This window comes from Mizuhopecten yessoensis, unplaced genomic scaffold (assembly GCF_002113885.1).
Source record: "Mizuhopecten yessoensis strain PY_sf001 unplaced genomic scaffold, ASM211388v2 scaffold7833, whole genome shotgun sequence".
Taxonomy (NCBI): Eukaryota; Metazoa; Mollusca; class Bivalvia; order Pectinida; family Pectinidae; genus Mizuhopecten; species Mizuhopecten yessoensis.
The window spans coordinates 187,242-204,445 of record NW_018407245.1 but is presented as its reverse complement, the minus strand read 5'-3'; the positions used below and the strand labels follow the sequence as shown (position 1 = coordinate 204,445).

General features: G+C 35.2%; 1 protein-coding gene across 5 annotated transcripts in view; it reads right to left on the bottom strand.

Moving 5' to 3' along the window:
* Window positions 1-14,730, bottom strand: part of LOC110454427 (stromal membrane-associated protein 1-like) — a 20,597-nt gene extending 5,867 nt beyond the window's left edge. For 3 of the 5 annotated variants that reach the window (XM_021503915.1, XM_021503916.1, XM_021503917.1), the window contains exons 1-11: window positions 14,553-14,730; window positions 13,369-13,502; window positions 11,520-11,605; window positions 11,121-11,214; window positions 10,147-10,161; window positions 7,672-7,740; window positions 7,034-7,166; window positions 6,125-6,249; window positions 5,377-5,533; window positions 4,719-4,784; window positions 1,484-1,605 (exon numbers count right to left, since the gene is read on the bottom strand). In XM_021503915.1, the coding sequence (XP_021359590.1) occupies window positions 1,484-1,605; window positions 4,719-4,784; window positions 5,377-5,533; window positions 6,125-6,249; window positions 7,034-7,166; window positions 7,672-7,740; window positions 10,147-10,161; window positions 11,121-11,214; window positions 11,520-11,605; window positions 13,369-13,502; window positions 14,553-14,670 (1,119 nt within the window). In that variant the 5' untranslated portion in view covers window positions 14,671-14,730. The remainder of the gene's footprint in view (window positions 1-1,483; window positions 1,606-4,718; window positions 4,785-5,376; window positions 5,534-6,124; window positions 6,250-7,033; window positions 7,167-7,671; window positions 7,741-10,146; window positions 10,162-11,120; window positions 11,215-11,519; window positions 11,606-13,368; window positions 13,503-14,552) is intronic. The other 2 variants (XM_021503919.1, XM_021503918.1) reach the window with 2 other exon arrangements.
* Window positions 14,731-17,204: the final 2,474 nt, after the last annotated feature.

Genomic DNA, 17,204 nt, shown 5'->3' with positions numbered 1-17,204 from the left:
TGTTTGACATACCTGAGGCATGGATTTGTTTGACATACCTGAGGCATAACTTTGTTTGACATACCTGAGGCATGGATTTGTTTGACATACCTGAGGCACGAATTTGTTTGACATACCTGAGGCATGGATTTGTTTGACATACCTGAGACAATGGATTTGTTTGACATACCTGAGGCATAACTTTGTTTGACATACCTGGGCATAACTTTGTTCGACATACCTGAGGCATGATTTGTTTGACCTACCTGAGGCATGACTTTGTTTGACATACCTGAGGCATGGATTTGTTTGACATACCTGAGGCATGACTTTGTTTGACATACCTGAGGCATGACTGTTTGACATACCTGAGGCATGAATTTGTTTGACATACCTGAGACATAACTTTGTTTGACATACCTGAGACATGATTTTTTTGACATACCTGAGGCATAACTTTGTTTGACATACCTGAGGCATGGATTTGTTTGACATACCTGAGGCATGAATTTGTTTGACATATCGGAGGCATAGATTTGTTTGACATACCTGAGGCATGATCTTTTTGACATACCTGAGGCATGGATTTGTTTGACATACCTGAGGCATGGATTTGTTTGACATACCTGAGGCATAACTTTGTTTGACATACCTGAGGCATGGATTTGTTTGACATACCTGAGGCACGAATTTGTTTGACATACCTGAGGCATGGATTTGTTTGACATACCTGAGACAATGGATTTGTTTGACATACCTGAGGCATAACTTTGTTTGACATACCTGGGCATAACTTTGTTCGACATACCTGAGGCATGATTTGTTTGACCTACCTGAGGCATGACTTTGTTTGACATACCTGAGGCATGGATTTGTTTGACATACCTGAGGCATGACTTTGTTTGACATACCTGAGGCATGACTGTTTGACATACCTGAGGCATGAATTTGTTTGACATACCTGAGACATAACTTTGTTTGACATACCTGAGACATGATTTTTTTGACATACCTGAGGCATAACTTTGTTTGACATACCTGAGGCATGGATTTGTTTGACATACCTGAGGCATGAATTTGTTTGACATATCGGAGGCATAGATTTGTTTGACATACCTGAGGCATGATCTTTTTGACATACCTGAGGCATGGATTTGTTTGACATACCTGAGGCATGGATTTGTTTGACATACCTGAGGCATAACTTTGTTTGACATACCTGAGGCATGGATTTGTTTGACATACCTGAGGCACGAATTTGTTTGACATACCTGAGGCATGGATTTGTTTGACATACCCAAGACAATGGATTTGTTTGACATACCTGAGGCATAACTTTGTTTGACATACCTGGGCATAACTTTGTTTGACATACCTGAGGCATGATTTGTTTGACCTTCCTGAGGCATGACTTTGTTTGACATACCTGAGGCATGGATTTGTTTGACATACCTGAGGCATGACTATGTTTGACATATCTGAGGCATAACTTTGTTTAACATACCTGAGGCATAGCCATCATTCCTTGTGGCTGCTGCTGGTACATCATGCCTGCTGTCTGAGCTGGCACCGCCCCTGGCATCCCGTACATTGCAGGGTTGGCATTCTGGGGCATGTACATACCACCTAAATACAACAACATTGTTATGTAGTTTTAAATAAATTTCATTCCAGATATTCACACAATTCTGTGACATTCTTCCCCTTTGGTATTTTGGCCAACATCTCCCAATTATATGTATAGGATCCTATTGAAAATTGGAAAAAAAAGGAAAATGTTGACATTTGACCTCACAATTATCAACCTCAATTCTCAACAATTCAACAAATCAACTTTTCAAAACACTATCACAAAGGAGTAGTCGAAGGTAAATGGTATAGCTTTATTATAATTCATTATATATTTTATCGGACTCTAGAAGTAACATCATGGCATGATATAGAACCTTAGTTTCAAAGGCTACGTATTGCACACAGAAATGAAAATGTAGAAAATTCAATTTTGTTCTTAATAATTGCACAAAAACATCTGTTATGACAATTCAAATGTAAGCCTTTCCCCCAGATATATCTGAAAGAACAATTAAACGTAAATGGAGAAATCCCTTAGTTTATATACATGTTTATAACAGTATCAAACGTTCATCTAGTTGGGAATCAAAATTTGAAATTTATGTTTCATTATATTTTTGGAAGAGGTCCTTTTAACCTTAATGTATGTTCAAATTGTTGAAGTTGGTCAGTACCATTTAGAAGTATGGCACAAATTCTGATAATGATGGAGATTTTCATACCATTTTTAATAGCTACCACAGATAAAGCATAAGCAGTCTACAACAAACATGGGTGCAGTTTTCACCAGAAATTTTTCTGATCAGTAACTCCAATGTAAAAACTTTTAAAAAATACGAAACTTTCAGTGTTTTATGGAGAAACATTCTTTGGTGTTCATTTTTGTTTTGGTTTATATTTGCCAACAATAGTTGCCAGTGCTGTAGCGCTGTTGTAGACAATATCACACTGCTGTACTTCAGCAATAAAGATTAACACATCTTTTTCATTAAAACCATATAAATCACTATTTTGCTCAACTTATGTCTTACACACACCATAAAGTATGATTTAAAATGGAAATAAAAGTAATATTGAAATTTCGTTACATATAACTTTACACCAAATGTTTTGCTATTGTGAATCAGTGTTATCTCACTGTATAAATAACCCCTACACAATCATGTCTTTATTGGGCATTAACTACACATGGGTTTCAATAAATTTCAAGCTATGTGTATCCCACACACAAAGTAGGCAGTTAATTTCAGTATTTATTATAATACCTCATTTTCATTGATTCTTCTAATTTTTTTCATGAAAGTTTAAGTAGCTGGTGAAATACCTGTAGTAGGATGGTATTTTTACCGGCTACAAATGAAACCTGTTGACAATAAGTTAGCTAGAGCTAAAATTGAAACAACTTGACCCAAAAGAAGATCTGTGTACCCTTTTAAAACTATCTAAAGATACCATGGTAAGAGAAAGGCATTCCTTATTCCATGTAGATTATACATGAATGTGGGTACCGGTATATACAGACACCAGAAATGCATGCTGATCTCTCTAATCCACCAACTTACCAGGGGTGCCAACAAGCACTAAAACGGACAAGGATACAAAAAGTGCAACACATAAGCAGACTCCATGTTTAGGGAGTGAAGGAAATTAGGTAATAGACATATATCATAGTAACAGAAGGCAAGGCTGAGTCTTAAGGTATAGTTTTAAATGATATGTATTGAAGGTAAAATGATAACAAAAATTGCAACTTAAAAGTTATGTACACCAGCTGTAAAACAGCTAGACAAATACACAGCCCAATCTAGTTATACACAGGTGGAGTTATAACAACTGTAATCTTTTTATACTTTCAAAGACAGAAACAACTTAACACAAGTTTATGATGGATCACATTTCAATTTCAGTCTGATTTTTTTATGGGGACACACTTCAGACATTCAGGAAGTCTAAATCAGATGTTACGTTTTGTAGTTGGTTACAGCTGTAATTATTTAGATCACAGAATATCGGAAAAAGTTTTTTTATTAATTGATTATCAAATTTATGTCATAACGCTACCAAGCTGAAGCTGTATGTACAGAGTGAGGAGAACAGTCGATCCCATAGAAAGCAAAATTGTACAAGCACTGAGAACAGCAGAGAGGATAACTCTGTCCTGCCTGAGGAAACTGGGATTCTTGGTTAGGTAGTAATACAAGGGTACAGTCTAGCACTTGGCGGAAGTTGGGTGATGATCAATTTCCTCATTCTTGATTTAGTGTTGGTGGTTTTTCATATTCTAAAGCTAGTAGTAGTACCTGTGATTATATCAGATAAGTACCTAGCTATTTCATGGAAGTGATACTGTATACCAGGAAATTATCACTGAAGTTTAATTTTACTTTTTTTTCGCCAACCATAATGAAGGCAAGTTTATCGTTACAGTGAATATAAGTCAACAATATAATATGCATAGTTATGATATGTGAAGGCGAAATCAGCACTGGGCATCGGATATGGGTTATTCTTTGGAAGGGCGAAAGTTACACTGGGCGTGAATTTTCTGGTATAATACAGTATGATGTTATCTTCATTTGTTGTATCCAAATACACACTTTTCTATCAATTAAATATTTACACAATAGTTTAAAAAAAATCTTCCTGAAAGTTAGAAAACCAATACAAAGCATCAGCTTCATCATTGTTATGTATCTTTCAAAACACTGTGCTGTATGATGTCTTTGGTAAAGTTTTAATATTCAATGACCTATTAGCTGTCATGAAATTCCTATTCTTAACAAATTCAATAACAAAACCTATAAATATTAGTATCTTCATTGTTAACAGCTGTCTTGAAGTCATATTTGTATTTGAAATACTACAGTAATTATACAGCAACTTAATAACAAATTATTATTGAAATTAAGCTTGATCAGACATTTGCTTTATGCTATAGTTTAAATTCCATTTAGGTAAAAAAAATTGAAGCTTAAATTATTTTAAATATACATATATATATATAAATCAATATGGATCAGCACCTTTTTATTTGAATTCTGACCTGTACACATTGCCAAACTTAAGAGTTGATAATGTTGCAGCTTTCTGGATAATTTAAATGAGGAAAAATGAAAAGACATGCTCATAAAAAAAAAAGACTGATAATTGTAGGTCAAAAGGGGTACCTGCTTCATACTGGTTGGGTATGCCAACCTCGGTTTGGGGTACATAAAAGTAGGAGGTACCACCAGCTGAAATCAGATCATACAAAACGCTGCGTGAGAGACCAGGCCAATAAGTTCAACATTGAATACAATCCCCTTTTAACCCAATTGCAGAAATGATGCACCTATAAAACCACCTTATATATGCTGTCAACCCAGCAACCTTGACCTTCATACAAGGTCATAGGTGGTGACAAAATGAAGAGTGTTAATATCTATACATTAGATTTATACGAAGAAAACCAAAATTAATTTGACCAAGTTTCCTTAGTTTGCAGTTCCAGTTGGTTCTTAGAACGCTATTTAACAAAACTGAAACTGATTGATATCTCCTGACAACATTACATGGAAACTGTTGCTTATAAAATATCACTCTCTGATATCCTTTTATTTAATAACAAGCATATCTGCTGCTAGAGAACAGCACTAACAATGTCACTCACTTGTAATGCTATGTACCGGGAAGGAATAAGCTTGATGGCATAAAACGAACACGAAAATCAAGTGGAACTCTTTTCAATGATTTCTTATTTATGTGGGGTTTTTTAATCAAAGGAACCTTGTGTTTTGAGAATAAGTCCTCTAGTAGGAGGAGCTCTGGGTTCGAACCCCGACTCACCTGGTACGCCGAACTGTTGTGGTTGCTGCTGTTGCTGCTGCTGGGGCATCCCAGTCGGACCAAACAAAGCCATGATAGAATCCTTGGTGGATTTCTCTGGAACCTTCTCAGCTGAGCTGTTGGAGTCCTCAAATAAATTGGGTTCTGCATTGCCATTCTGTGATATAATATTCAAACATGTTGTTTCAGAAGAATTCTTTCATATAATATTGGAGTAACACGAATGAAGTTTTACATATATAAATTTATTATCATTATAAAAAAAAAACATGTTTGTTGGGATTGTGGGCAACGGCTAAGGCCCTAAAGTCTAGGAGGACACCGCCCAAAACAAAGAGTTGGTCAGAGAGAAAACCAAAAGTGTGCCCAAGAGCTATATTGTATCTTTTAAATTTATACCATGAATACAAACATCTCTCAAATCTTTATTCATATACATACTTAACAAAGGATATTATGGCCTTTTTTTCTTTCTTAAGTAAGCTGTTAGAAACATATTCATGAAATTCAGTGACTTACAGACCACTGCGCACTGAATTATTTCAGCAGCAATGATATTAACTTTCAATGTTTGCAGTTCGTTAAGTATTCAATTTATCATGGCGATGCTTATTTACACATTAATGTAGTAATACTGCACTTTAATCAATGCTGTATACAGAAGCTAGCTTATCATTGCACCCTCTGTATGACAAGTTGGTAAATATTTTGTAAACTTGCTGAATATTGATGGCCGTCTCCCCCCTACCTGTTGCAGAGGCTGACTAGAGGGTACTGTAGATGCTGTTTGCTGACTAGGTGCACCCATGAAATCATTGAAATCGCCAAGAAGGTCTGCGTTCTGATTATTTGGCTTTTTACCAGGGGACATGTCTGTTAAAACAAAACAATATAATTATTTATATTACATCAGATGAATAATCAGCCTGTAAGTATTGTACACGTAAAGTCATCTGAAGTGTAAATCATAACACATACTATTTATTAAGTTAGCATTATGGTATATATCAGCCCCTCAAGGTGATGAAGTGTGACCTTCGACTCTATAACCTTGACTGACGACCCCCAAAATCTAGTGAAGTGTAGAACTTGTTACTTCAATACTATGATGTATGTATTAACTAGCTGGTAAATATGTTTGGGGTTCATGAGATATTTCGTATACAAGCATTTTATTACAGACAGACACGATGAATACACACTTGCACTGACAAAGCAGTTATATGTTTATCCCCCTCTACTTAGAAGTATAATACTGTATTATATTCCCCTTTACTAAGTAAGGAGTGGAGTGTATTATAAACCTCCTCTCTCCCACCAACCCCACCCTCTACTAAGTGAAGGGTGTAATCATATACAGCTTTGTTAATGTGCAGTTCTGTAATTACATCTGAAACATCATGTACTTCTTATATGACTTACTGAAACCCACAACAGTGACAATATCCTTACAGATCTCCCATGATTTGACTTAGCCCACAGTTCTGCAATGACTTACCAAATCCTGAAATATTCTGTGAGCCCAGCAGTGACAAAATTTATCCCAAAATGATTTCTGAAGCTCTACAATGATTTCCCTTTTCCAGAAACACCCTGTAACCTCTGTAACGACAAACTATTATGCAAAAGGATTCTTGGAAGCTCTGTAATAACCCACCTAATCCAAGGAGATCTTGTGAGCTCTTGACAGGCTGTGGTTTGGTCTCAGCCTTTTTCGGGGGTGGAGAGGTCTCCTCACTGCTTTGCTTGGAGACGTTACCAGTGGCTGCCTTAGGGCCAGGTTTAGGTACCTGTTGTCATAAAAAAAATGTATAAACAACTAACAAGAACACACAAAGGGTCAAATTATCATGCATCTCCTTCTGAACATCATTTGTGCTTTCTTTTAGCAAGCGTATATTAAGTTAACAAAAATAAAATCCATTAACACAGGCTTCTTGTTTGTAATAATACTGTTCTATCCAACAAACAAATACATGTATTCACTAGTTCTACAAAAACAGAGGGTGAGCTTCTGCTTTTAAAAGGTTACAGTGACCTTTGACCGATATGGTCACTGGAGTGATGACAGGGGATGCGACGGTGAAATTCTATATTTAGTAAGCAATTTTGACCTACAATCTATGATCAATCACACCAATATCAAAACTTGTTCAAGGTATGTCTAAGGCAAAGTACCCATGAAGTTTCATCCAAATCTGTCCAGGAGTACAGACATTTGAGTGATAACAGGGTGCGACAGATATATGGATGGACAGAGAGACAGACAAAAGTATAGGCTATCTTTCATCTTACAGAATTCAGCTGGATTCCTGAGTTTTTGGCCCTGGCTTTCCTTTTGTCAGCCTTGTCGTCCATCTCCAACTGTAATCAGAAAAAGCAGTATGCCTGTTTACATTTGACCAATAGACTTACAAAGTAACAGCTATACAATACTGACCTGGGTCGTATATATCCCGAGTTTCCTCTGGCCCCGACACCAGACTTCAGACATTTTCCAACACCAGATATCTATCTGTCAAAATGTCTTAAGTCTGGTGTCAGGGCCAGAGGAAACTCGAGCCAGGTCATATACTGTAATCATACTATATTGTGTTTGTTTCGCACATGTAATTTTTGAATGCAGAAAATATTCAATATATAGAATCACAATAGGCAAATTTTGAAAATGATAAGGCAGCATCCTATAACTGTTTTTTTCACCAATGGAAAGTGGAATTCAATTTCATTTGATCTTTGAGCAATTACAAAGCAAAATTGTCTGATGTAGAGTATAGGGATGTACAGATATCAAAATTATTGGTCGTTTATATATCTAATTGACCACAAACATACACACGACAAATATATTTCCTTTAAAAATGAATTCCAAGACAACACCAGATTTTCACACCTAAAAACTTCATCTGAAAGTCTATTACTATATAATTATGAACTTATAATCAGGAAACCCCATAAAGACAAGAGGCACTGTACATGTGCTGGCAGATTTTTTCAGTACACTATGACACAGTATATACTGTATAATTGTTAAATTTTCTGGGGTTACAATTTCGCATTTTTGTGTCTGAAACTTATTCGCGAGGGGTTTAATTTTGGGAATCACAATTTCTGTAAGTCTATTTCAAAACACCTAGCTAAGGGTTCCTGTAAGTCTATTTCGGAACACCTAGCTAAGGGTTCCTGCACGTAGGTCAATTTAGGAACACCTAGCTAAGGGTTCCAGTATTTGTTGCTACTAGCAACAAACAAACAAACAATATCATGTGAAGCGTGGATGTTTTGGCAACTATCTCAAAATACTCTTTTAATTTGAATGACATTTGCAAAATTTGCGTAATTAAAACCCTCGTAAATATTAGCAACTACTATTCAGCAATGATTTACTCTTCCTAATTTGATATTAGACAATACACCACTGTAGTACACTGTATAAGGAATCACTGGCATCAGAACACAGAAGTTTGACACCTTTGTTCTTAACAAAAACCAACGAAACTGCTTACAATACCATAACCAAATATAGTACATATTACTCATACTGGAGGGGTCCAACACCTCATCAGTCAATACTGTAGATCCAACACCAAATGTTTACGTCATAATTATGCAAGATATCTATCACACGATTTATCAAACGTGACAAGTCATCATGCTACATGTATACCAGCACCGTAGTAATATACTTCCTAATGTCTATCATACTCTGACCTTGTTAACCACGAAATTCATATAAATAGGATATATATAAAACATGCTTACAAATTAAAACAGATGCCAATTTATGAAAAATATCATCAAATACAATTCGTCATTTCACCAATCTGGATGTATACTTTTTGTGACAGAAAAATATTCCGCAATTTTCTTAAAACACTTTTCCATGAATAAGCAAGTTAAGCTTTCCGAGATATGTTTCGACATTTAATTAGCAATCATCAAATAGCAAATAATTAATATAATCAATATGCAAATGATTTATGATGGTTAAATAAGCAACAAGCAAATACTAACTACAGTACCCTTTACCCTGGCAGAACTAAAGGAAGTCGTAAACAACTACGATTGTCAGACATTTACATGTACTGTATTACAATTTTAAACACTTTCTTTTTATCAACAACTTCACTTCAATTTTTTTAGCTTTGTAATGTCAATTTTCCAAAGAAATGGTGCAACAATCACATGTTTTTAACTTGTTATATATATAAGGAACAACATTTAACAGAGTTGACAGTTTTATCTTTGTTTTTAGTTTGTTATGATTACATACCAGTGAGGAACGCCACTTTACAAATTGGACAGTTGTTGTTATATACCAGTTAGAGATTACTTTCAGAAGCAAAATATTACAAATGATATTAGTAACTATGATGTAAGTATATCCGTATACTTGTATTATTATTTCTATTAATGCATGTTCACTGCAATAACCTACCAAGGATCCGGAACAATACCTTGTCTAGGTACTTGTAATTCAGTAACCTTGTACTTATGTACAAATAACATTAATTAATGATACTGACTCATAGCTCATCCGTATACTTATGTTTAACAGTTAACTTTGATTTTGAATAAGTGATTTTTACTAATTCTAAGTGAAGCAGAACATTGTGTGTTAATATATTAAAAACTATCTGTGTGAGCAATTCAAAGAGTATCAGTGATAAAGATATTGAGACTAATTGTCTCCTGAAGCACACGTCTATGGAGCAGAACAAAACAGCTGCTGAACGTAAGGCTAAATCTACCCTTTACCATGCCGCTTACCGAGTCAGTTCTCAGCTGTTGGGAAAAGCTTTTATTAGTGATGTCAGACTAAATAATACACCAGTTACCATATCAATATACTAGCTCATTCTGAAAAGCTTTCAATATAAACATTATACACAGCACACTACATTTGTATTACAATGTATTAAACTTGTTGATTATATACGGATGTATATTTGTAGCAGGAAAAACAAAAAGGTGCCCAAACAAATTAATAATTAATTTTACTTTCCTTCATTTATCTTTTGACATTTTACTATAACATCTCCTAGCTGTGAGAACCATAGCTTCTAGGCGCGATCGTTTTGGGTTTTTTATGGTCCAATATTAAAAAAAAAAATGATCGGGTGTAGAAGCTATGGTTCCCGCAGCTAAACATCTCCTTGATAGTGACTTTATTAAATTGTACTAAAGTGTACAACATCGTCATGACAACTCTGTTGTTACTCCTGCCAGTATGTTACTGAGAATGAGGCTACAGTCTAATGTAGTTACACAATATGTGGTACATTGATATAACAAAATCTATACGGAAATAATATATGTGTTCTAAGAGCTCATTCATCACAAAGAAAGTGTCTTATCTATCAAATTAGTTGTCAACTTAAAAAAGAAATGCACAATGAAAACAGAAATGGCTAAAGTAAATAACTAGTCAGGGATAAATCTAGGTTTTAGGGGAATCTACCCTTTTCAAGATTTAGGGGAAATTAAATAAAGAATATACACGCTTAAGGCTCTTGCGTCATGAAGGTAATAGATAAATGTTTTGTCTGACATACATGTGTGCAGTATATTTCAATTAATAAACAGGGAAACTACCTATAAACGGTAGTGAATCAAGTCTAGATTGATCCCAGCTAGTTACATCAATCACATCAGCAATGATCTATAGCTATTACTCAATGATGACGACATGTACACTGCACACTGTCAATGTGACAGAGCATCACATGGTATCACATACTTACCTCCTTAGGTATAGACGGCTTAGGTGGAACCCACTCTCTAGCAATGTACTTCTTCTGCTCATACTTGGCCCTTATAAAGGATTCCAGCGATCTTCTAACAACCGTTAAGGGGAAAACTTGGTTACAATTTACAGATCAGTCAAGATATATCATATAAAACAAGGAATCTTGTTTGTCTGAATTTTTGTAAAAAAATACAAAATGCCTTGTTACATTTTCAAAAGTTATCTATACAGCTCAGTCACAGACAGCTGAACGTTCCCATTTCTTACCCTGCACATCTCTCCTGTATATTATATCTGCAGGCTTTTAATGAGGAAACTATATACCTGTACTCTAAAATATATAATCAACCACTGTATATCTATAATGATATGGTAATTAATTGGTGAAGGATACGAATCTGTCTGTGGTCGTCTAAATCCATCTGGAACATTGGCTTCATATACCGCTCTGGCCCTGCTGTTCCCCATCTCCATCATCATCTACAACCACAACACATACTGATGTCATACAACAGGTACAGCTTCATATCCACAACACATACTGATGTCATACAACATGTATACAGCTTCATATCCACAACACCTACTGATGTCATACAACAGGTACAGCTTCAAATCCACAACACATACTGATGTCATACAACAGGTACAGCTTCATATCCACAACACATACTGATGTCATACAACATGTATACAGCTTCATATCCACAACACCTACTGATGTCATACATCAGGTACAGCTTCAAATCCACAACACATACTGATGTCATACAACAGTTACAGCTTCATATCCACAACACATACTGATGTCATACAACAGGGACAGCTTCATATCCACAACACATACTGATGTCATAAAACGGGTAAAGCTTCATATCCACAACACATACTGATGTCATACAACAGATACAGCTTCATATCCACAACACATACTGATGTCATAAAGCGGGTAAAGCTTCATATCCACAACACATACTGATGTCATACAACGGGTAAAGCTTCATATCCACAACACATACTGATGTCATAAAGCGGGTAAAGCTTCATATCCACAACACATACTGATGTCATACAACATGTATACAGCTTAATATCCACAACACCTACTGATGTCATACAACAGGTACGGCTTCAAATCCACAACACATACTGATGTCATACAACAGGTACAGCTTCATGTCCACAACACATACTGATGTCATACAACATGTATACAGCTTCATATCCACAACACCTACTGATGTCATACAACAGGTACGGCTTCAAATCCACAACACATACTGATGTCATACAACAGTTACAGCTTCATATCCACAACACATACTGATGTCATACAACAGGGACAGCTTCATATCCACAACACATACTGATGTCATACAACAGGGACAGCTTCATATCCACAACACATACTGATGTCATACAACAGGTACAGCTTCAAATCCACAACACATACTGATGTCATACAACAGGTACAGCTTCATATAAGTCCACAACATCAAATCAAATCTTACTTGTTATGTACAAATTAAATACAACACTTGGAAAAGATGCATGCTGTACATTTGTAATTTCAGGGATGTACATTTCCATATTTGACGTACCCCAGTACTGACCTGCATGCATAGTTTGTACAAAATGTCTACTAGCTAAATAGTATCTTTACATAAGCCTGACCTATATTTTTTTAAAACAATTTCACCAGTCCTATCACTCCTGTCGCATAATATCTACATAGCCCAGACCATCAATTGAATGAACCGTTGTAGATATGATTTTTGAAAGATACCAATGAGAGGAGTCTGCTAGTACCTGACAATCAGTGTGAATTTTAAGTTACATACACATTACTTATATATATGTGTTCAGGGTTTATTAAAAATAATGCCAGTGTGTTGAACAAAGACGGGACCTGGAGCATTTTTCAAAAGTTTCTTAATTTAGATAAGCAAGAGTAGTTGATCAGAGATAGGAGATCTTTACTGATTAATCCTGACCAACATTTTATTTAAATGCTTCTGGGATGTTCTAGTTCTACACACCTATTACATGAGTCTACTCCCGTACTTGGGCGGACCAAGTCCAGACCCAAGTAGGAAGAAGAGGAAGAAGTAATATAGCAACAAAAATATATCGCAATTCATCAAGGCCTGTTGCGAAACTCTCAGATGTCTTTATATTGGTAAAGTGAGGCAATGTCCAGAAAAAGGCATTGCATAAAGGACACAACATGTAGGTTAACTTACAGCTACTTGTTCTGTGGTCCATGAATCCAAATTCACTGACTTCACTTTTGTTATGTGAACTCCTAAATTCCTGTGTATTCCAGCACATCGAATACACAGAAATATTCCAAGATTCCATGATGCCCATCTTGGTCCTGAAAAGAAAGATACAATATATATTTATATGACAATAAACAGAAAGTAACCGAGACTAAACTAATATTCACACCTGCCACATACACTTGAAAAATATGATGTGGTCTGACTGTGATTCAAACCTTAGACCTCCTTATTGATTGGTCTAGGGTAAAAACAACCTGACCAATCGCTAAGCTGATACCTGTTCTTTGAAGATTACAAAGGAGCAACACCCCAGACTTCAAAGCCAGTCAATTTTACCATTACTTGATCCAGAGATTCTTTTGATGTACATCAAAGGATCAAACTAGTCTTCTGGTTTCATTCACAAGATGGGGCGCGCGCACCAACCCTTCAATATTTTCATGACATATTACAGGGGTGCAGAGATCAAAAGTGAGCATTACCCCTTGAGTATCGAGGATGATTCCAAAAGAAAGGCAGCATAGACAGTTACGTATATTATAAGAGGACAAAAGCTATATATGTGTTATATATATAAACACAGACTTTGATAATCTAATACCGTGATAAAACATGGACTTAGATAATCTAAGTCTGTGATATAAATAAAACAATAATGATGTATGACTCACATTGAACAGAAAATCACTATCCTCAAATAGTTTATTACATTTTTTCATGTTTATAAAGTCCTAGTATAAAATTAACACATAATTATATATATATATGACTTATTAACGGACACAACACATTACAGTAACTCGCTCTGAGCTTCTGTAAGTTTATCATTCATCAACGGAGTGGAGGAATTTTATTTCACTTTGTGTTTCTTACTGTCAGAAAAAAGAATTCGAATACAGGTGTGAAAATCGATGACAACCGATCGCGACAAGATCTATCAACATCTTAATCAAGAATTTCAAACATTTATGCTTAATCATGAACCATTTTTATCTGTCAAACAATAGAATTTGTCGCTGTTTAAAAATAGCAAATTCTGGCAAAGACATAACTTCTGACAGTGGACAGGGGTGGTTACCTGTGAAACAGTGTGTGAAACATAAACACGACATTGTTACATGATAAGACCGGTTTGAGCTCACCTTTCGCATCACAATCTACACAATATTTATTATCTTCATCTTTCAGAAGACCAGATAAAACAGCCTGGAACTTCTCTTGTAGAGCCTTAGTTCTTTCTTTTTCCGCTCTCGATGACATTTCTATCTTTTCCTTGGTCACTCCTCCGAAATGACAGCCGGATGAACGTACTTGATAAAGGGAGATAACTCATGACGCGGATTAATTGCCAGCCACGCACACAACCGTTTATTTCACTCCATTCTGCTGTTAAATAACTATTCAAAAATTTAAATATGCTTAGCATTTCATCGCTGAAATTTTATTAACACGTGTTATCAAGTTAAGAGACTTGAAATCAGATTATGAATATGAACTATATTTTTGTGGATGGATCAATTAATTTTCTTACTTCCTGTTTTATTCTATAGGTAGCACACCCTCATTTTGTGTTGTTCATTATAGCATATATTTTGATAACTAGTTAACGCTTTTAACTGTTGATTTCTTCAATACCAAATATACAGAAATTATACAAGAGTTTTTATTTATTGTCTAAGAAATGAGAAAATGTTATTTCACCGGCAGCATTTAGATTAATATTGCAGCAACGATCAAAACTACAGAGTACACATAGTATGAAAGGCCGTTCATGTCAAAAACGAGATAAACTAACGCGTTAGCATTTAACGCGTTAAATACATGTTTATAGCGGCAAAAAAATATTTTATCGCGTTAAATGCTAACGTGTTAAATACTTACGCGTTAAACTTGACAACCAATCAGATGCGTCCTTGCATATTAGCATTGTGAAACCAAAATGCAACTTATAGTTGCTGGGGGTGGATGTAAACCATGATATAAATGTTTTCGCATCGTACTGTTTCCTTTGATTTTTTTTATTTCATTTTTTTTATTATTTCAATTGAGTTTATGCGTAATGTTTAAGGAGTAGGCAGATTCTTTTTGTTCAAAATGCATAAAACTATTTAAATTTTGATTTAGAATACATACTATTATATCTTATTGCATAACAATTCCTGTGTATTTTTTTTCAAAGTAATCCATTTTGGGTACAGTTCCATTTTGGGTACCCTCACCCTACACCCTTGCGATGAAAGAAGATCACCTACTAATCCAGGGAAACATAATTTTTCGATCATATTTCTTAACATGGAAAACTATATGATCAAATGAATTGTTAGGGAATAAATGAGTAAAATTTGTCAGAAATTGTCAAAAGTTTGTTTAATGAAGAAAATTATTAAAATGCTGTCAAGTCATTTTCACAAACTGACTTTCTAATAGTATATGATGAAGTGTTCCGTTTTGGGTACTTGACCAGCAAACAAATTCTAACCACGTGACCTTACAACTTGGCTGAAATATTATGTTCTACAATTTTGCAAATGTAGAAGTGTATACAAAAAGTGAACCGTTAATGAGAAATTGGGCATTTTTTGTCTTTTGAAGTGTCAGTGACATTTAACTTTAACCTCTATGACCTCGAAACTTTGCCAAAACATTTTGGTATTACTTTTTGCGACTAGTTTATGTTTATACAGAAAGTGTAACATTTTTAGGAAAATTTGCATTTTTAGTCTTCCAGAGTGTCCACGACCTTGACCTTTGAACCTGTGACATAGAAACTTTGCGGAAATATTCCTTGCATTACTTCCTATAGCTTTGTTATGTATTTGTTTATACAAAAAGTGTACCGTTTTTATGGAAATTCGAAAATTCATATTCTTGCCATGTTTCATGTTTCATTTGTATCTAGTGACCGTGAGCTTCAACCTCATGACCTTGAACAATATATGTACCAATTACATTGTCTTCAATGTACTGCTAGTTATTTGTTAACAAAAAGTTAGCCGTTTTTCAGTTAACAAACTAGTTTTATAGAATAGTAACCAATGTCATCTACTTACGTTATATACAGATACATTTCATACATCTGAAAGAGCAAAAAATCCACCATCTTATCCGGACCCGATGAAAAGTATAATTTTGGGCACCAATTTGGAAGTTTATATTTGTTCAGGACTGAATCTTCATTGCGATGCATGTAAATTGACCTCATCTCAGCCGATCCCAGCCATCTTACTCGAACAGCATTCATTAGCCATGATTAAGTACGTAACTGCACATGTGATTGGTCCATTCATTTATGACACTTTAACGCGTTAAAAAAATAAGTACAACATTTAACGCGTTAAACTTGGGAAGCATTTTATCGCGTTAAAATATTTTTGATTGTTAAACGCGATAAAAGTATATATTTAACGTGATAGCATTTAACGCGTTAAAAGTATTTTTCACGCGTTAAATTTTTGTTTAACGCGTTAACTGCTAACGCGTTAGTTTATCTCGTCTTTGACATAAACGGCGTTTCCTAATTGACCAGAGAATCACTCAATCAGCACGCAGGAAACATTAGGTCTATAATGCGCACAGCTAACAGAGGTTGAAGCCTAAGAACTAATACGTTCTAAACCAATCAACCTCTGTTAGTCGAGTTAGCTGGTCTATGATGTCAACACAAAGGTAAATCTATAGGTATATATACAGCTGTTCAGTTAATCACGGACTTAGATAACATTAATAGCTTCCATATTCACAGCAGAACTTTAACTCATTCACCCCTAAAGACACATTTGAACTTCACGGACTTA